Raw genomic sequence first — 22,397 nt, forward strand, 5'->3', positions numbered from 1 at the left:
AAATGTCATCCAATTACTTTTTTGTACTTGTGTATAAAAATCCTAAACAATTCTCACCGGTTGGACGCTTGTGCAAATCCTCACCTGCACCCATCCTTTCTTAACTTATCCTCTCGTATGAAAGACTGCTGAAACAATGTACATATCATTTTATCTGTGAATGCCAGACATAAAAAGAGTGAAAGGCAATGCATATTTTTTGGTATACATGTAAGCACTTGTGGGAATATGTGGAGTAAAGTATTCTGAGACCCAATCAGCCTCAAGCATATAGCATGTATAAGTTATACTGCATGTAATGCACACACCACCATCGTTACCCACTTGTACCTCCAGGGAAGACTCTAACAGTCAAAATAAAATAAAGGGAGAAGTAAAAAAAAAAAAAAAAAAATCCAAAATACATATTTCTTACAAGGTTGAATGTACAGCATTCTTTAAATTTAAATAATTCCATGTTATTTTCTCTTTCTGCAAAAATGTGCAAATAAAATGACCCATTGCATTCCTAAAGAGCACCCAGTCATTGTGACACAGAGAGTGTGTGTGTGTGTGTGTGTGTGTGTGTGTGTGTGTGTGTGTGTGTGTGTGTGTGTAGCCAAATGAGGAAGTTTAAGTCAGATCTAAGGCATTGGATTCCTCCATCACTTGCTTGTTATCAAGATGAGATGGCTATTTTGCCTCTTGTATGCATCATAGCAAAATATTTCTCTAAAGTTGAAAATTAGCATATATGTGTGCAAGTAGGGACAGTTTTCATTTGATGTGGAAATGACTTGTTAAAGGCCTTGATCAGTGCCAGCATGGCGGCAATCACAACAGAGATGATAACTCTGGGACTATTGTTTCTGTGCTTGTGCTTGCAGACCTGGCCCGGCCTTTCAGAGTGGGGATATGTCACTACATCTTGTCTTTTAACATTACACGTCTCAGCGACCTTTCTCCTGCAGCTTTGCTTTCCTTTTACTGTCAATGTTGCCCTGAAACTGTGCCGGAGAAGCTCGAGCATGACTATTTTCTCTCATAGCTGAGATCGTTATCACACGGAGACATTGACATTTCTCCATGTTGGAGAGGTCTCAATTTGTTGGAAGGCCAAACAGCTTTCAATATAAAGGCTGCATTTATTTGTAATGCAAGTGTTGCTCACATAATTATGTCATATTTATAGTTAATTTAGTCCAAATGGATACTACTTTACATTATGAATGCCTTCCATTGTTGCGACAAAAATATGTCACATCCATTTAAGGGGTTCTTACTGACAAGTACCATTTAACAGTGTAGTGCCAGACCTCTTACATATTGTGTCCTTTTTCAAAACAAGGACACAACCTTGGTGTAAGAGGAATGTGGCTCAAACCTCTTCAGCATGGAAACAATTCACAGCACTGATTATTCAACATAGATACAAGGAATCAGTGATACATGGAGGACAAAAATAAACAGACACTTAAAGTATATGTTTTCACCATAGACTGTACATAAAAGTGGACATAGCTTCAAAGTCTGAAAAATTAGGCCGATGCCTAAGTTCCTTATGCTGCAGTACCACCGAGTGTCGCTTGAGGTTGACTCCAAAATGTCAATGAATGAATTATTTTGATTTTGATAGCTAAAACTGCTCCTTCTATTATATTTGTGGTGGTACATTGAAAAATAATCTCATCATTAATGAGATAATAATCTTCAAAAAGATGTGTTTTTGGAGGCGTGCTGTTTGATTGATAGGCAGTCAGGTTACGGCCTGGCGTAGATAGTATCGTTGGGTTTCCTATCGAGTCAGTTCCCCCGCTTGCTCCCTCCCCAGCTCGTCCAAATATGGTCACTTCTGGCTCCAAACCTCTCCCAACTAGCAAAATGGCGCTGGGCAATATCTGGCCAGTCACAAACCAATGGGTGACATCAATGCTTGGTTGACACAAGCAAATGGAATGTAGACCTGTAAGTGTGTTAAGAGTAACTACACTGTATTCTGAATTATTGTTTCTGTTTGAATTCATTGTAAAAACAAGTATTGTGTCTCTCTCCTTTCCACCTCTTTTCTCTTATCAATTTCCCAGTATACCTTCTAAGTATGTAGTTTTGAAATCAACAAGAAATGTGAGCTGAAGCCCCAGTCAATTGGGCACTTGGCTTATAATGTGGCAGAAGTAGAGGAAAACGTAGGTGAGCTGGGGCAGTTTTATCAGCGCCTTAAACATAGACAAGAATAAGAATGAAAAGAAAATGGTAAAAAGAGCTAAGTCATGCATATGGAAGCGGCTCCATTGCCTTCTGCCACTGCTTCATTTCACATTCACTGAGAATTCATCTCCTTATGAGCCATTCAAGTAGCCCTCCCTTTGCTGGGGAGGTGAATTCAAAGGGGCTCTACCCTCCTGCCGTTTTCTTAAGATCCCAGTGAAACTGCTCTGCAGTAGCTTCAAGGTGAATAGTACCCAGCACCTCCCAAACAGTCCTGTGGTTCAGCCTTTGTCAGCAGACTGCGCTCCACCCAGCGAAACCCCAGTCCTGCCCTAACACTGTTAAGACATTCCCCAGGCAGGAGAGCTTTCCCTCCCCTTAAACTCTCCTCAATAACCCCCCTTGGACACAGCAAACGTGGCATAATCTGATCGTTTTGAATCTTGCTGAACTTCTTTACTGTGCAGCTACAACACAGTGAGTGTGATTGGTCAAATACATTTTGAATATCTAGAAATAGATGAACCCAGACAGGGGCAGAGGCATTGAAAATGTGTATCTGACCAGAAAATCTTGACAGCCTAATGATGGTGGCAATAATGGAAAGTTGGCAGTGCAACTGACTTTTACAGGGATGATCAAATAAAAATATATGCTATAGGGAATTTTGTTGTATCGACTTGTGCAATTATTTTATTTTTCCACCTTCAGTTTGTATACTTGTGAAGAAAAGCCTTTTAGTTTTCTTTTCAATTTTTACACAGCTTCCTAGGACAGCAAGGTGTGATAAAAACAGAGGAGTGGTTTTGTTCCCTCGATTTTCTGAACAGACTTTCACTTTTATGCCTCTCAAAGCTTAGACCTTAAAGCATTAGCTCCTCTTAGAAACACCCACTGGGAGAAGAGGTTGTTAATCCACCGGTCCCGTCCACATCTGCTGCATCTAGCTTCAAAAACTTTAAGAATTCTATATCAGTGAAATTAAGCCGTGGAAGCAGGCTGTCAAGAAGGAAGCACAGCTGCCAAATGTGTTTCATGCTATCGCCACAACCCTCCGAGAGATCCGGTATGACCAACTGGGAATAGAGGAGAGTTTTCTGCTGAAAAGCATATTTCATTCTGTAAAATGAAACCAAAACTTCAAGCCATCAAAGCCAAAAAAAAAAAAAAAAACTCCCCATAACCCTTAAACAAGATCAGAGCTTTCCACAGACATTGTGTGACCAGGCTAGTAGGTGGCTCTGGGGATGGCAATGTTACTCTGTCCCAGTTGGGCAGCCCAACACTTTGGTCCATAAATCGTTAAACTTTCAGATGTATGGCTGTCATGTTATCAGAAATTTGGTAGTTCCCAATGAAAATCAACCACCACTACTTAAACAGTACACCAAAACAAGAATACCAATCAAATGAATGTATTTGAACCGGCGACCTGTCCAAAGTGTAGCTACGCTGCCTTCGCCCAAAGTCAGGTGGGTAAGGATCACAACAGCCTGAGTTCTGCTTTGTGTTTAATTAACAAATGTCAGCATGCTAACATGCTACACTTAGATCAAAAACACAGTAAGTATAATAACTGGTAATGACTACGTGTTATCATTGTCACTGTGAACATGGTAACATTTTACAATTAGCCTTTAGCTCAAAACACTTTTAAATAATTTAAAACAACAACAGACCGCATATTTATACAGTTTATATTGTCCATAACATAAGCACAATGAAGTGAAGATGGTATTAGGATTGAAGTGCCATTCTAAAATATATATTGTCTGAAATACTTGATGCTCTGAGCATATATCTGTATCTCAACCATCAAAAACATAAGACTTGAGGCTAGTACCGCTCCCAAACTGATGGACATGTCTTTTAATACAGATACTACAGCTAAATCTAAGTTAGCAGTGTAATCATAAATGCATTTGTGCCAAATTGTCTGGAACAGGATTTGTTTTAGCTCCGTGAATAATTGGTTTCAATATTGCATAACCCATGAGCTAAATAATTACAGTGATATTAGGTTAATATAGCTACTCTATTATGATCCCAATAGATAATCTAGCTGCTTGCTAAAACAAGAATAATGCCCATCTTTCACTCAAAACTTTACATGAATGGTCATTTTAACTCAGCATAGTTCTTCATGTAGTCCATGTCTCAGTAGCCAGCTCTAAATCTTGAAATGGAAATGTGCATGCTTTGGTGGTCTAATTTGTAGTTATAGAGCCAGTGTTAGTGATTTAAAAAGCCTAACTACAAAGCCTTATCAGCATGAATGTCCCAGAAATTGTAAATTATTTAAAAAATATGTTAATGTGCTCTTCGGCAAATACAACTTGTCTTGGAATATTGGATTGTGCTTTGTGTGGATTTCTTTTTACCGTTTCTAATCCTAGAGTCACTGATCTGAAATGTTCCTCATTACATCAAAAGAAAAGAAGCCCTTGGAATGTCAAAGAAGATATAAATAGATGGTCTTTGGAGGGAGAGAGATTGAACGAGCGATGGAAGGTGAAAAAGAGTGGGGGAGTTAAAAGTAAAGAGAAGATAGAAAATGATAGAAAAGATTTCTCATTCAGCTGGCCGTCTGGCAAGATAAAACATAATCCTGCTTCTGAAAGGTGCTGAAAGAGTCACAAAGGCTCTCCCTGGTGTATCGTGGTTAAAAACATCCCACCTTCCCCCTCTCAAACGTATAATTCAATATTCTTTTGTCTGGCACTCAAACTACCGTCAGGAGAGCTGGTGGAAAAGTCGCCTTACCTGTCTGCTACTAACTCTTCTTTTGTAATGTTTTACATTTCTTCCTTATGGTGCAATCAGACCTGAACTATGTCATCAACAGGACAGCTATGAGCAAATACTGTACAGGTATTTCATTCTTCTCTTTAAAAGAAAAGATTGTTATATCTGTGTGCAAAGACATGTTTGAAAAAAAACCCAACACAACCATGTAGAGCTTTTACTGAAAGGTGGTTCTACGACATCACGTGATAATATGCAGAGAAAAACACATCACGAATTGAAATGTGACATTTGATATACTTTCACTAATAATAACCCTATTACACGATTACATGAGTGTTGAAATGCATATCTGCCAATTTTCAGATTTTACTTTGTATCGATATGCAGATGATTTTAAAGTCCATCAACAAATGACTGAATGTGAAATCAATCAAGGTTTCAACTACAGCATACATGTTTATACCAGGGATGCGCTGAGGCTGGATCATGGCATCACCATCCTGATTGATCATCATATCTAAAAATAACCTGATCAAATGATGATTCTTTCGTTACTCCTCTCTACTGTTTTGTTCACTTCAGTCTGTTTGTGTTGCAAAGCTGCTCTCCTTCTCGACAGTCATGCCCCAAAGTACAAGATCATTTTACACACAGTTAAAACTAAATTGTGGACATTTAAAAAATGATTTGGATATACACCTGGGTTGGCAAAAAAAAACAGATGTATTGTGTGTTGCACTGAATTAAGTTATATTTAATGTCATGTATAGGTTATAGTTTCAGTATGGACTGAACAGCTGTGAAATTTAGGTTAATATAACTGATTTGTCTTTACCCGATCAATATCCATTATCAGGACCGGATCATGGCTGGGGCCATGAAAATTCATGGAAAAGTGTTCAAAGTTAAACCCAATTGTACCGATAAATGTCTCCCTGCAGAATGCTGTCATAGGCTGAATAATAAACATATTGTTCCTTCTGATAGTTCAAGAAAAGATTGATCTGAAACAATAGCTGCAACTTACTGAGTGTTTAGTGAGTCACAAACTTGAACAAGGACAATAACTTTTAGCTATCATAGGACTGATAAGAAATTGTGTTTTCATTTTTAGATGACCTCTCACTCTTAGCAATGACTATTTACTTTTGCACCTCCCTCAGGACAGATTCAAATAACCTAGCGGCCCATTTCAGTCCATTTCCAGTCCTTTGTGGTCAGTGTCAGCCATTTTCAGAGACAATACTGGGAGTGTTTCTGTCTCCAGTCTCCACAGCTGAAAGTGGAGCTGCCGGGTGCTGAGGAAAAGTGCATAAGGGGTTGTGCCATATGCCAGAGCAGGCGGCGGACAGGCTGAATTAGCAGCGGTAATGCCTGAGGCTCAGCAACAGGGCACTCACTGTTTAATCAGGTTATCTGGGAGTACGGGCACAGCAGTGTGTCTGCAGGGGCTTAAGGGGGGTTTCTGGGAGGACAGCAGGATGGTGACACAACCCCCAGAGTTGAATGATTCTAACCTGAAAGAGGGCTTTAGAACAGGACAAATAAATGTTAATACACTACCATAAAATAGGCATCAAAGAAGTTTCCTTTTTATCAGTCCATTTGAAGTTCACTCACATTTGAAGCTGCATTTGGAAAACAAATTATACAAACTAAGCAGTTGTTTACGAAAACAAACAGATGAAAAATGAACATACATGTTGTTACTGTATGTATGACACAGGAACAGTGTGTTGCAAACAGTTAACCAGACAATTATGAGTGTGAAATAACAAATTATAGACCACAGGCATTATCAGTGAAGTGCAATGGTGTGTGACCCTGTGGCTTGAAAGCATTGCGGTTACATTCCTTAAAGGTAAGCGCTATTATGGCGGCTGGAGGTTTGTTTGCTCGGAGAGTAGGTGGTATTGGTGTGTTGGTGGTGTGTACATGAGTGTGTGTGTGTGTGTGTGTGTGTGTGTGTGTGTGTGTGTGAGTCCTTTATCTCTTGCCCACATACAGGGACTGAGTGCACATCAGGTCTGTTTTCCTATGTGCAGGGCAGCGTATCCTGCTCTCCAAAGCCCAGGAAATTACAGTCCAGCCAAGCAGAAAACAGGAGTGGGATTTGAACAACAGGCTTCACCTGTCTCAAGCCTTGGGCTCATAAAGTTACTGTAAATGAGGAAGGCCTTAGATTTGCTGTATTTTTAACAGCAGTGTATGCTGCTGTATGTATGTGAACATTTTGGTATAAACATGCGATACATATTATTCAACAATAACTACAGAGGCACAATACCCACACTGGAAGCATCATGTGAACGGTGCTTTCAGATATACACCTTTCCTGCATGGTAGCTACAGGAAATTGTTGTTTCTGACTGTTTCCATGGAATTGAACAACATATCAAACATGTATCGCATAAAAAAGGCTTGAAGTTTCAGCTCTATTTCCTTTTTTCTCCATCAAGTTAACATTATCTTTGTAATCTACTCACAAACCGCGTATTTCTTGTTTTCGTGGTCTTAATCTCTTCATCCTCGCTCTTTTTATAGTCAGGTAGTGTACTAAATGATTACTGCCATAATTACAAAACTTCCTATAACAAGTCCAACCTGACAACATAATTCACTACTTCCGTCCCTTAAATTTTACCCATAGAAGTGTTTCCTCAATTAACGCCCCTGATTAGGATGAGGCACAAAAAACTGTGCGTGAAAGAGAGGTTAAAATGATGGATTGAACCATGTTAGGTGTTAAAAGTTAACTACTTTCTTAAATCTTTGCAATACGTGTTGTCCCAACTCTTGGTTGGAAATGGGAAACATTAAACCCACTGTTGTAACTATCCACTCGACCAACGTCCTTGTAATAAGAAAAAACTAACAGACATAATCTGATTTGTGTCTCGTCTCCAGAACACCAGATAGTCATTAGGCTGCTTAACTTTAAAACATAAACGTAGGTCGTAAGAAGCTGCTTGAACAAAAGAACTGTGCGGTCGTATTTTTGCAGGAACAAAGTCTCCCTTCCCATCAAATGTGACTGTTCCAAGTCAAGTGTTGCCTAAGTCACATTAAAACCTTGGGAGGATGTAACATAATACACACTGACCCAGACCCACATCACTGTGTTAGTCTGAAACAGGAAATACTTCAAGGTATTTTTTATGGCACTGGAAACAATGAATTATTGGTAATTCAAACACAATATGCAAGTAAAATCAATTAAGTCCGACAGAACGGCTGGCAGGGGCATTCAATTATAGATAATGAGATAAGGCTGTCATGTAGTTCCAACTGCTTTAACTGTTAACAAATAGCAGTCTGTTGCTTTAAACACGTTTCAGCACTTTTTTAAAGTTTAACCTCAAAACATTTTACCTGCCAATTGACTTAATTCTCCCAAAAAGACTTGACAGCAACTAAAAACATTGCCTTGTTGGATTGTAATATCAGGTTAGGAACTGTGGACTATACAATATATATGAAATGACATTAGTATCTATAAGCACTTGCATAAAGATGAGCAAGATACCTAAACACGAATTGCACAAAGACCAACATTCACGAGTAGGAGTGCAGCAAATATGCATACAAACACACAAAGTACCAAGGTCAAATATTTGGACTTTCACCAAGTCACAGTTTTTCCACCTCAGCAACATGACGGATTAATCAGAAATCCTCTCTCCCTGACACCTTGGCAGAAGAAAACAACCACAGCGGAGCAGGTTTAAGCCAAAATGACAGATAGAAAGGGGAGCAGAAACTGTAAAATTTGATTAAACAACAAAACCATGTAGACATCCGTGAGATTTGCACCTTGTGCTGCAAGGTATATGGATCAAATCCTGCAAAGTCACCACATTAGCAAATTGCAGGAATTATGTGTGCAATATGTCTGGAAAAAGGAAACGCCTAAAGCAATTTATTGCTTTCACTGCTAAGAATATTAATGCACATCCAACAGAACCTGCCCCGAAATGCTTTAACTAGCATCTTCGTACTGTACGTGTTTTATGTCTAAAGAGGGGATTCGTATGTATTATTAGATTCTTAATATATAGCAAACTGGGGGAAACAGTGGGAATTACAAGCAGTGGGAAAATACATTTCAGGAACTTTAAGGGATTGAGGAGAAAACCAACAAGCTGTCAGGAGATCCTTTACTCCCTCATCAAACTATTCACTCATATATAGTAACATCGATGCGCCTATTAGTGGTGAAACACTAGATGTGAAACATGTGAATAACTGACAGTCTTCTTGGCATGTGCCATGGAATGCGTGGATCATCATTGTGTCACTTCCGTGCCTCAAATGCGCATATTTTATCAATGCAAATATTATTCATGTATGTTTGAATAGAATGTAGAATATGTGCAGTGTTTCCCAGAGGTGGACAGCCTTGGCGCAGCTAAGAAAATAACTATCGGTTACTGGTTGTAACTGGAGTTCTATGAGTACGTTTGAATTTTATTTATTTCAGGAGGGTGGGGGTGTGTATGTGTAGAAGACTACTTGCTGTGATGGTGGTGGTCATCTCCTGAGCTTAAGCAACCAAGCTCAGGGGACTTACACATATGATTCATCTGTCGGCATTGTAAGCATAGTTTTTATTCCTTTACTGCTGCCTACAAAATAATAATAAATACAAAAAAACTGATATAAACGTAAAACTGATGTACTATAAAGAGAGTCAGAGTCAGAAGCCACAGCCAGAGTCATTCTCATAGGAGTGATCTGTCAAAGACTGCCACCGTTTGATGCGTGATCTACAAAAAATAGGTAAATATAGGTAAAAATGTTCTGCTTTATTTTTAGAGTTTGACAACCAAACAAAACTGTTTTGAGGGAACAGCTTTGTAGAGTTTTTGAAAGCTGAGATATTTCGAAATCTAAATTTCAAAACAGCTGTCACTTCACGGTTTTGCATTTCTAGACTAGAGATAGGTCCATATAGTTTTTTGTCATTTTTTTTTTTTAGAGACCCTTCCTTTGTCACTGTACTCTGGCTTGACAGACACTATATAAGGAGCAGAGTATGGTGCCTTTTAGATCTGCTGTCAAAGGACATCATAAGGGAGGATGCCACTTTCTACTACAAGGCACAGGCTTCTACACTGGACTCAGAGGCACACAGCGAAAAGCAGCCAAACCAAACATCAAATATTAGGATACCTTATTTTTGAATCAGAGTATTTTTCTTTCATTTAATGATTAGTTATAAGTCTCAGCAGAATCAAAGTTTTAGGTTTAGACATGGTTTTTATTTGTTATACAACTAATTCTTCAGGCAGCAAAGAGCTTTCTATTCGTGGAAATCACAAAGAAACACAAGTTAAACATAACGTCCACTGCACTGGTTGTAGCCGTATGCTTTTTGTCCACCTCAAATTTCAGCATCTCCCAGGTAAGCACGTACAAAGGACTCACCACACTTATTGTTGCGTTGACCTGTATTACTGAGGGTCATCCCTCTACCTGTGTAAACAAGACAGATATTTATTGCTTCACATTCTACCCTTCCTCTGTTCTAAGCCAATTAGAGTTCTTCCCCGCCACTCTCGACCCGACCTGAGCTTGTCATAACCGCGGTGATCAACCCCGCGCTCCTTCCCGCGCCCCTCTCCCTTCCTCTCCGTTTTCCATCTCATTAACATTCATTTTCACCCTAATTGAGCTTAATAAGAAAATAATGTTTGACATTAAATCCTTGTGAACATGTGGCACAGTTGATCGCTGAGTCTGTTTGTTCTTCCAGAGCAAATGTTTCACTTTGTCAGGGGTTTGTTTGTTTGCCTTTGCTTGGCTCTGTGGTTCCTAATAATAGCCTACTTAAAATTCCCAGTTTCCATCTCTTTTCAGCTGACCCTCCGCTGTTGTTGTGCTGAAGTTAGACTTCCTAAAATGTGTTTCCCAAGTTTTGCTTAGTTGGCTTTTACTTGCAACAGTTCCTGCATCCATACATTTCAAGCTCAGCCTCAAAATCTGACCACTACATTTACAATATACCAAGTCAGTCATCTTTATTAATTAACATTTTTTTCAAAGCCAGTGGCAATATTATTTTGATATGAATGACCTTGTGAGGCGGCAGAGCTTCCTTTTTTTTGCCTGTAGTGATCAATCATCATCACACTGTAAAACAGGGGGGAGAGAGAAAGAAGGGAGTGAAAGGAAGTTGAAGGTTTGTTCAATACAACCTTGGCTGTCTTTACAACACCACATTCATTGTTTTGCTGGATACTGACAATGATACTTAAGAAGGAGTCCACACTTTAAACATATCGGGCAGTAGGCTGGGTAGAGTCTTAAGCAGAGGTTTCGTATTAACTAGCAGCTGCACGGACATGAGATAAACGTCTAACCCTGGATGTGAGGAGCTGCACTTTGAGGAGAGATTATTTATATCCATAACGACATCCAATGTTTATCCAGAAGAAGCGCTGCTCGAGGGAACACAATGTTGTTCTATCGTTTCTCTTGATGAATAATTAACTTGAGCAAAAAAATCATGAATTGGAGATATACATCAAGACCATCTAACACATTCATGTCTCAGTGTGACTAATCAGTGCAATTTTTATAGAACAGACATTAACGTATAAGACTGCAGAGAATATTTTCCTGCTATGTTGATCAGTTTTTTTCTGATTGTAAAGAAAAAAAAACTATATTTTTAAGCCTGCCCATATTTTGCCACAGGTTCTTTTTTTGTGGGAAGCAGAAAGACAAATCTGACATATTATAATATCATGTTTTTTTTTTTTTTTTTTTTTTTAGCAAACAGTCAGCTACCAAGACACCAAGGATATGCTGCTGTATTTCAAATGGTTAACTTATTTACTAACACTCACTATTTTGAGTGCAGTGCACTACAAGTACCAGGATGATGAACTCAAAACCGTCTAAAAAAGAAGTATGAAATGTTGGACACTCTAAAGGGTCGCTATCTTAGCTTGGGTGGAAGCGGCGGGAATACCAATGTGAAGAATTTTCAAATTAAGGCGTCTGAGGAAGCTGCAGCTGTTCCTGAACATCGCACAAAAGTGTTTATTTTTCACTTCTGCTGCTGGACAGAATCAATCAGGGTGTTTATTGAGTGTTAAACAGAGGGTACAAAAACACGCTCATTTCTGGGTGAAATAATGACAACTGCAGATGTGTTGGTGGATGCTGTGGTTATTTCGGGTCAGTGTAAATCGGCAGCGTGCGGTTTGAGACAACACCACGCTGTCAAAATTCGAGTTCTACAATAGCAGTCCTGACATGTAAGAGCAGTATTTGTTGGTGTACTAATGGCAGGATGTCATTTGGAACGGAGTTTATTTTGAGTTGCATTTGACTGGATAATTCTCTCCATTTAGTCCTAACAAATGCCTCACTGCGTTCACCAGCTAGTTGTTGAAGTTGGTTGCTGTTTAGTCCTTCACAGATAAACCAAAACAGATTTTTAGAGCTCAAAACAACCAGCAGCCGTGGCTGAAAATCAAGGCTTATCTGAGTGGGGGAAAATTAAACGAAAATGACCAAAACAATGAGTTCAAAATTGATGAAATTCTCCGAAGCGTGGAAAGAAACAGCAAAGTCTTGTTATAATTCTGTGTGACTTTCTTATTATGAGCAACCCTTTTCACATGCAATGTGAAGCAATGTTAATATAAAACAGTTTTAACAGATATATATCTAACGTATAAAAAAGGCCTTCCATTCCTTGGCTTCACTTTAATGCTTTTGGAGTAATGGTGATTTTAATCTACCTCTGAATATTTCATGTTTCATTCCCACACAAGCCATTAGCTACAATGGCAAAGGAGACACCCATAATGAATGCTACGAGGACAGCCTGTGAGGGCCACTGGGCACCATAAAAGGGATACAGTCCTCACTTTGCACACAGTGTTGGACCGCTGATAAAAGAGACTAAGCTGAATTTGATGGGAGACCCTTGTTCTGAGTTTAGACTGGGACACAGACTTTACTATCTGCTTGTGATAAGATGAGGGGGATATCATGCTAGCCTGGCTGGGAAACGGACGAGGGCAGGAGAAATAAAAGTACAGAGAGAATGTGAAGCCTGTATGTACAAGCACAAATGCAGTATGTGCATAGACAGATAAACCAGTTTGCCTTCAGGGATTATGATCATCAGGTTGGAAATAATTATTATTAATGATGTCGTAGACATGATGAATGGAATAATTGATATTGGCAGCTGATTAGTTCCAAACTTCTGAAAATGATGGCATGCTGTACTGGCTGAGTTTTATTTGACTATGTTGGAAATATATAACTTTTGACAGAAGCTTTTAATTAAATCTCTGAGCTTGACGTATTTTACTTGACTAAATATTATTTTAAATCACGGAGGATTGTTGTTAGTTGTTGATAAAAGCTGAATTCATGAAAGCTACTTGCTACCGTTTCTGATTGACAGGCTCAATATATGTTCTTCTGGCTCTGTTCAAACCACAGCCATCACGAGAAGTTACATGTTTTCAAATCAATGGGGGACTTCTATGAAATCTTTCATGAAAAATTTAAAAATAAAATGCATCTATGAGAGGCACAAAAAAAAAAGCCAAGAGGAAGATGGATTAATCACTCAAAGATGAAAGTAAATGTGGGTTCAGAAGAAGAGGGAAGAAAAGGGATTCAAAGTTGAATCTATTACTTTTGGACAGGTGGTGTCGTCAAGAATATCAAAATCTGTAGCTTGCTGCTTTGATGGATCACTCTTATCTTGTAGTCATATACTAGTTCATGAAAACGCAACAAACAAACAAACAGTCTAAAATAATACTAATTATTTAACAATATTGTAATGCTAAGTGCAGTGACATGTATGTTTGGCTTGTCTTTGTGCATTTAAGGTTATGGTAATTTCAAAGCTCTCCCCAAGGTTCTCCTACTTTCCTATAATTTCATATTTCTGTCTTCCTTTATCTTCTTTTCTCTCTCCATCTTTTCCTCTGATTGGATTCAGTTCAGTCACTGTGTAATTAAATATCTCTCTGCTGAGCTAACGTTTTCTGTGCTCCGCACAGTAAAATCTTTACGGAGAAGGTCCCCAAACCCTTATTCTCTGCTCCTCTCTCTTCTTCGCTGTCCTCTTTTCCAATTCCGTCTCTGTCGTCTTCCCCCAGAGCTTTACATACCAACTTTTTGTTATAGCCAACAAGGACCCAAAAACTTTATTTCACTGAGCCGTCACAATACTTTGAGGATGTAAGCAAAAAAAAAAAAAAAAAACACTATTACAGTGTACAACAAAGCAGACTAAGTCCCTGTGCAATAGCACTTACATGTTAAATGATTCAAAATTGTATAAGCTCTCAATAATTTAATTATTTCTAAATTCAAAAGTATGAACTATGAAAAACAAATACCTTAGAAGGAGTGCATTGAAAATAAAATCTTCAAAGTAGAAACCAACTGTGACAAGTGAATACACCCCTGATCACTGACGCGTTAGAAAACCTGTGGTCACTGAAACAAAACGGAGTTATTAAAGTACCTGTGAACAACAAAAGTTTTTCAATATTGGACCTATGGCCCGTTTCTATCTGCATGGCTACATCATGGCTCCACATGGAAAAATAATTGCCAGAGGAATTTAAAAACCTTAAAAACGCAAGTTTTCTTAAGAACATGAAAACAGGCTTGATGGATATTGGGAGCACATTCTTTGGGAGGATGAGACCAAGATAAGATTAATGAATTATGAAGTAAAAGATTTGAATCTCAGTAATAAAAGGTGCACTGACTTTTGTTGCATTGAGGTTTTTACTGCTGGGCTTGTATTTTTTAACAAAGTAAATCTGAACTGTTAGATTTTAATGTTACTTCAGAGCAAATACTCTTTAACTTGGGAGTAAAGTCATTTCTGTGAGGTGATACATTTTTCAATCATTTCACATCTAAGTGATACTGCACACGGGTGGAATCACTTCTGCTGTTGACTGTAGATAAGCACAGTTGCTTTGAAGGTGTGCGTGTGTTTGTGTGGCTATCTTTATGTGTGTCAATAATCTTTGCTTTATAAATTAACAATGCTGACGGAGTCAAAACAGTATCTCTAACATCTCAAAATGTTGCAGAGCAACAACCAGAAAAAGGCACAAAATATAATGTAGTTTAAATAAGTGACTGCAGGAAGAAGTCTGTTAAGAATATAGACAGTTATTACCTTCAAAGGACCAACCAGAAACCAATCAATAATAATCTCAATGTTTATCAGGATGCCAATATGATGTCACAGCATGACACAAAATGCCATTACAGTCCCTACAGACACATAATCCACATACATACAATTTATATAAATCCCAGAATGGATGCACTCAACTCAAATCTGACTTGATGTCTAATCAGAATTAGTATAATAAGTTCCATTCACTGTGCTAATTAAATTGTAGTTTCAATTCAGCAGATGTCTTGAGAACATGTATACATTTTACAGTTGGATTTATTCTCTGTGCTACTTTTATTCAATTATTCATCATTTTATGCATTCATACTCATCCCGATAAGACAGTTGACTCTGTTCAGAGCAGAAAAATGGCTGCAGCTCCGGCTCGAAATTCACATGAGACAAAACAACCTTGGCCTCACTCGTGTTATTTTGCTGCCACGTTACGGCTTTCAGCAGCGGTACCAGCTAATATAAAAGAGCCTGCAGCACAGACTGCAGCGAGCTCTTGATGTGAACACTGCTCCGAGGTCAGTGCATCAGACAACTGCTAATAAAGTTTAATACTCTGCACGTGCAGTTCAAAAACGACTTCAGAAGTATTACTCCTCCATCTGTCTGTCTAAATGTAAATATTGGAGATAATGGTGGGCAACTTTGAACTGTGTTTACCATCATGGCGGCCTACTGAAGATGAAGCGAAAGAAGTAGAGAGCAAATAATACTTGCAAAAAAATTTAAAAAAAGACTACTTCTCTGTTATGTGGACATCACTGATACAAGGTTTCTACCACAGACGGTCTTCCTCAGGAATATCTTGGTATTATGCAAGCTATAAATGCCTCACAAAAGTATTGATATGCTCTGCTTTATTCAGCTGAATGATGCAGATCTTACTAGTTTGGTTCTCTGAGACTGATTTGGCCATTTCTATCAGTACATACAGCAATTAAGTCAAAGTTTAAAGACACTGCAATATGTTCAAACAGTTTTTGTTCCTTTTATAACATAATAGGTCCATGTATATCAGATTTGCTCTTTAATATCAAAGTCGCAGCATAAAATTGGAGACAACAAGCAAAGAATCTCATTGAAAACGTCTTCATAGATTTGAATTTGATGTTTTTGTGAACTCTTGGAGCTACAGACGAGGAACAGCGTCCCAGTGTGTCTTTATGTCGCTGGTAGGGTTGCAACGGCATGAAAATGTCATGGTGTGATGACCATCTCCAAAAATATCACAGTATTACGTCATTTTCTCATTATTACTACTATTATTAGTAATAGGAGGAGGAAAGTAGCGTCGCAGCGCAGGTGAGCATGTCTTTTCGATAATTACTTTTTTTCAATACCGGTAATACGCCCTTTCAGGACTTCAGCACATTTGTTCAGGATAGTGTGATGTGATTTCTAATCACAAACTGACCATAAATAAAGGTGTGTGTTCACCTGAGGAAGGCCACCACGGTTGACACGATGTGAGCCATATTTACGTCAAATAAAAGAAGTGGTGAAAACTCCGGTAATATTCCGGTACTACCGCTCAAGTTGTTTTTTTTCCGCAAATACTTTACTCGAGCAGCTCTGATGACTACCGTCCTTTCTTGTGTACCTGAGTGACTGTTTTCACACACACAAAAAAAACACTTTTCCTGGATTAGAGTTTTTGGCTCCTCTATTCACCTCTCGCACTGATCAGCCAGCAGAATTGAAAACAACTGTGTGGGCGTGCAGAGCCTTTAACAGCACAACCTCTATCACCTATTGACCACTCAGCCCTGTCCCCTATTAGTTACTTTTGGCACCCTTGTCAAGACATCTGTTTCACATGGAGCACCTTGTTGCAGACAGAGACAGATGTGGGTGGAGTCAGGTGTCACATCCTTACAATAAACAGGTTTTTATTGGTTGTGTTTATAATGTTTAAATCTTTGCATTTCTGTATGTTATGGATCTATGGCATGTATGTGGGTTTGTTTTCTGCTATACTAAACATCTTGTTTAGAGTTTGCTTCTTTATGGAACCACTGTAGTTGATGAATTGCTAAAGGCAGCAATAGTTAAAGATGAACAAAACAAGTTCACAACAAGAAATGGAAAGGAGCAACAGCTAAAGAGGATCCAAGCTATTTACATGCGCAGCTAGCATATATACATATGTTTGAATTAGTTTTATAACCAAATCAGTAACACAAGATCTGTAATCAAGTTATTATCTTGGTTGGTTTTAGAGGGAGACAGACTATAAATTAGTGTGTGCTTGCTCCCTCCCTCCACCCCCCCACTCCTCCCAGACAGTAAGAAATTCAGCTTGTATTACTATGTCATCATTTCCTTCCATTTTCAGGGTAACATATTGTTCATGCTGCATCTCATACTATATCATGTTATGTGGGTTTTTTTGTGGACCACGTAGGGAAAATCAGTTACTGGGTGCTTGTAAACAACCTGAATCCGACCGTAACCGCTAAAAGCCAATGCCTGCTTCCACCATGCGTGCAACTGAGCTGTGGGAGACAAAAGAGATGTGGTGAATATGTCATTTGCATGTTTTTCCCTCTCAGCCTTTCTCTCTGTACCCTCTCCTGCTCGCTCTCCTCTGACATCTGTTGGTATTTACAGAGAGAATTATTTCGGAGTTTTTTTTTTTTTTTTTTTTACAAAATCCAGTTAGCTTATCAACAGCTTGCACCCTGCTGAACCCCCTCACTTACGTCTGATTTGGGAAAAACAATATAAGATGAATTAACTGGCTTTAAAAGTATACTTTTCTCTGCCCCCCTACCCCATCCCCTCCTCTTTTTTTTTTTTTTTTCTTCTCTTCTAAGGAGGGAAACACCTTTTGTTAGGCAGACAACCCCAAGGGCACAAAACCCTGTGAGCACCTCAAACAGGCTCTAATGTTCTCTAAAAACAGAAGAAACAAACAACTTCTGATAGCATCAAACACAAAGTCCATCCCTTTCCAAATACCGCTGCCAATATTTGTTAAACTGGGTTGCAAAGTCAAAGGGCTCCTTTCACCAACCAATCCATAATCTTTTATTTCCATATGCCACTATGATGAACAAATGCAAAATTTGAAAGAGATTTATCAAAGTACCTTTTCTTTGTACTCCACAATTCTCATGAATAACTTGAAGGAGTTGAAAAGGAAATAATCCGTGGGCAAAACAGGACTTCGATAGAAAGAGACAATGACAAGGAAGACAGTAAATGTGTCAAGGAATGAAAGGGACAAAGTGTGGCCAGGTGGACAGACAGGAGAGGAGAGAACACATACACAAACACAATAACCACTGGATCTCACACAGGCCAACACACACACACGCTGACCTGGTAGGAGTCAATGGCCTCGCGGTCCAGTGAGCGGCTGACTGACACGTCTCCTGTGTCTTTGTCAATGGTAAAGAGACCTTTGGGATCATGGTCAGCGCCGGGGCCTGTCAGTTGGAAGCTGCGGTTCCTTGAATTCTCTGTTGAAATCAACTGATGACACACACACACACACACACACACACAGATATCAACAACTGGAACAATTACAAGCTTTTCCCATTTAATTTAGACTCAGACTATTTCCTGACACTAACACTTTTGCCAATTACTGCTTTTTTCGTTTTATTGAAATTTGTTGAGATACATTTTGAGCAAAAGGAACTCACTGTGCCTTGAATGGTGATGCAAATCCCTGATAACTACCAATTAATTTTTTTTATATCAGACAAGACTTTGATTTGATTTCATCAGTTGGTAAATTCAACTCGTGTAAAGTAAGAAAGTTGGCATCATCTCCCTGAGCATCAGAGGCCTGCTGTGACCACAAGCTCGAGCACGGCACAGGATTTATTTTAGATAAAGAAACTGGAGCAGTTAAATAAATATAAAACTCAATTCCCCAATAATCTAGTACAAATGCTATGTAGATCATTTTTTGCTGTTGGGGCATTGTAGGAGGGTTTTGAACCAGACACTCTGAAAATGGCCTCGTGCAGTATGTGATGTTTTTTAGGAGGGCTGCCAAGTTAGTTGGCTGACAATTACATTCTCTCATGCAGGAATGATCTGACCCCGGAACTTTTTGGATAGATGCACTCACATGAGACTGCCAGAGCCAACAGCATCCACGGGTCCCAGCAGCAGCAGGAACATGCAGGTTTAAAAAGGAGACAAAAACAAAGCACATTAGAGTCATACATCACAGCCAAAACAGCAAAAAGAGCCAAAGACCTTGAGTTCTGGGCACATGTTAGAGAGACAAATGGTAAAATAATGAATCACAATTGCCCAAACCTGGTGTGTAAACAAACTCTACAAAGGTTTGTGATTATAACACAGGGCACACAAACAGATAATTTACAGTCCAGTTAAACAGTCATTGATTTGCTGTAAAGCAAAAGATGGTTGAGTGGATTAAGAACAAAAGGTGCCTGCTTGGAAACGGGTTTATAGCTGGAGCCAGGAGCCAAATATTAAACATCCAGACAGGAGTGGTATCAATTTTCTTCTTTACAAAATGTCAAATCATTTTTAATTGAACAAAACAACATCAGTTGTTTGTTATTATGAGGATCACAGACCTCTAAAAGTGTTTTTAAAATGAAGATTCCCCCTCAGAGTTGCACATTGCAGTCAGTGGATTAGAGTGCTGACTTGGAGCCTCAAGGATTTGGTGTTCCTTCACTGTTTGACCTCATCTAAAAGTGAAATGTTTTAAGTATTTTAAATGTTTAATATGTATTAAACAAACTTTGAATACAAAGAACAAACCTATTTTGATACGTTTAGATAAGAGACCACGTTAATACAACTGTCCCTCTGTACTGACTAACAACAGTCCCCTTATACTCATATCAATAATAAATACAACATTTTCAAATAGTAGTAATGATTCGTTAACAAGACTATTAAACCTACTTGGTGGAATGAATTACATGTCCAGAATTTAGAATAACTTTGGTCGAGCAATTTCAGTCATATTCACAAATGCTACGTTTGTGCGTTGAGCAGACATAAGCTCCTTTCCCACAGGAAAAGGTACGACTCTATACGACTCGCTTTTTTGGCTTACATTGGGTAAAGGTTGTGGATAGTACCAGCTAACTGCCAAGTGAGCTGATCTGATGCTCAAAGGTGACATGAAAACACCGCAGACCACTGAGTGGTCAGAGAGAACCATCATTATCACTTATTCACTGCATACATGAGGCGGGACATCCTGCACAGACCCGCCATTGTTCAATAGCCAAACAAATGGAGAGACTTTTTTTTTTTTTTCTCACTGGATTACTCCTTTAATGGTAACCTGAAAAACAACACTGTGTTTTTCAGTGTTTGTGTTTGTGGAGGTAATATTTGAATACATCACCCGCCAACATATCTGTTCGATTTGTGTGGTCATTTGACCTAAATATGAAAACTTTTAGTGTACTTTGTTTCATACACACAATAAACATACTGATGGCTTCTGCCCAACAACAGTAGGGTGCTTTGTGAAAAATAAACACTTTCGTGTGGACGTATACAGCGTGTGTTTGCATAGTGCATGGTGTCACAACAGCTGCAGATTTCTCGTCCGTCACAGTTAGAAAATAGGTTTGCAGTCGCTCCCTTTCCACTACGTTAGGAATGACGGAGACCGTTGTAGGTGAGAAGTGTCCAGTGTTCCATTCTCATTTTGCTGAGTACACTATCCGGGCACTTGCAATGCAGCGCATGGTTCAATGCTCGACCGCGTGAACACACTGCTTCCCTCAAAAAAAGCAAGTCTAAGTACGTAAGTATGAAATTTGAGACACTGCTGAGGAATGGTACAACAAGCAAGTGGAGTCAAGTTGGCATTGGCAGTGAAACAGGGGCTATTGTTTGATTCAATTTAACATTTCACTGAAAGTTACATTCACCAAACATATTACTAAATTTGTGATGAATGCCAAAAGGATGAAGCCAACCCCTGCTACAGGTACAGTATGTTTTATGGCTTAAAGTGCTGATTTCTTGGTATGTTTGACACCATGTCTGAGACCCGAGATACATAATACAATCAGACTATCAAACAATTATTTTCTATATATGTCTGGTAAAGTTCAAAACAATCCCAGTGGATATTTGCTCATTATTGCCAACGTTTGTTTTTATCAATGTGTAAAAGTAAAGAAACACACTGTGTTAAGATTTGACTTTGGGACCTGAATAATACCTCAGTGGTTGAAAGAATTCAATTATGGATGAAAGATAAAGCTGCAAGATATGACTGTTTGGCAGCCTTTTATACAACACCCAACAACAAACAAAATGAGATATTGAAGTCAGGAAAATATATCAGTATCTCTGACAGGTGTTTTTCTGTTTGTTTGTTTGTTTGTTTGTTTGTTTGTGCTGTTGTCTGGCTCTTTGTTTTTTAGCCTTTATGAACATTTTAATGAAAAGAAAAATGCAAGTTTAGAGTCATCGCTCAAAACTGATAATTAAGTTTTTATCAAGTCTAACTCCCAGTGTTTTCTATACTCACATAAACACACGGGGTTGTCACTAGTTTCAACCCCCCTTTGAGCCTCAGCACTGCTGCTGAGAGTCAAGGATCTAAACGGTACCCCTGTACTGTGTCTCATGATCAGAGAGGTTCCACGAGGTCGCCTTTAATGAGAGTGCACTTCAATGGGAGGGCAGCTAAAATGAAGGCCTTTCTACTTCCTACTTGAAAGAGCATGGGACATGAGACTACAGTGTTACATGCCCATCCAGACAAAGCTCAAATGCTTATAGCCTCTCCAGAGCTCTCCATTTATCTCAAGGTCCCGCTTCATCTTTTTCCCTCTGCTCCCCTCTTGCTCTTCGGCACCTCGCTCCCCTGCTTGTTACTCCCTCTAATATGTCCATCCTTCGCTCTTCTGCTTAGAGTCCGCAGCTCTTTTTCTCCATTCATCATTTCCCACTTGTCCGTATCGTATCCTCTGACTGATTCCCCTCTGCTCGTTTTGTTTCCCTCACCGAAGGATGAGAGCGAGAGATGTCAAACGTGGTGCAAAAAAACAGAGCACGAGGCAGCTATTTAGGGATAATACCCTCATACTGAAAACATCTCCTCCCTGCTGACCTCTCCTGCTTCTGCCTTCTCTTCTTCTTTTCCCTCCTCACCAACTTTCTTTGCCTTGTTCTTTAATATCTCAGAGATTTTTCTTTCCACAGTAATATCAAGGGAACTTTCTCTTACTAGGAGACTACCACTACGTATTTCTCCTCGTCTTTCGGTTGTTGTGAGGGCATAAACGCAAAA

General features: G+C 39.0%; 1 protein-coding gene across 1 annotated transcript in view; it reads right to left on the reverse strand.

The window, feature by feature from the left end:
• cdh13 (cadherin 13, H-cadherin (heart)) overlaps positions 1 to 22,397 on the reverse strand; it is a 314,214-nt gene that overhangs the window by 150,236 nt on the left and 141,581 nt on the right. The window contains exons 5-6 of the mRNA XM_069162896.1: positions 21,836 to 21,841; positions 18,458 to 18,610 (exon numbers count right to left, since the gene is read on the reverse strand). Coding sequence (XP_069018997.1) covers positions 18,458 to 18,610; positions 21,836 to 21,841 — 159 coding nt within the window. The remainder of the gene's footprint in view (positions 1 to 18,457; positions 18,611 to 21,835; positions 21,842 to 22,397) is intronic.

The sequence above is a fragment of the Embiotoca jacksoni genome, unplaced genomic scaffold (assembly GCF_022577435.1).
Source record: "Embiotoca jacksoni isolate LCO1_2020_lvr unplaced genomic scaffold, fEmbJac1.0.p SCAF_3, whole genome shotgun sequence".
Classification (NCBI taxonomy): Eukaryota; Metazoa; Chordata; class Actinopteri; family Embiotocidae; genus Embiotoca; species Embiotoca jacksoni.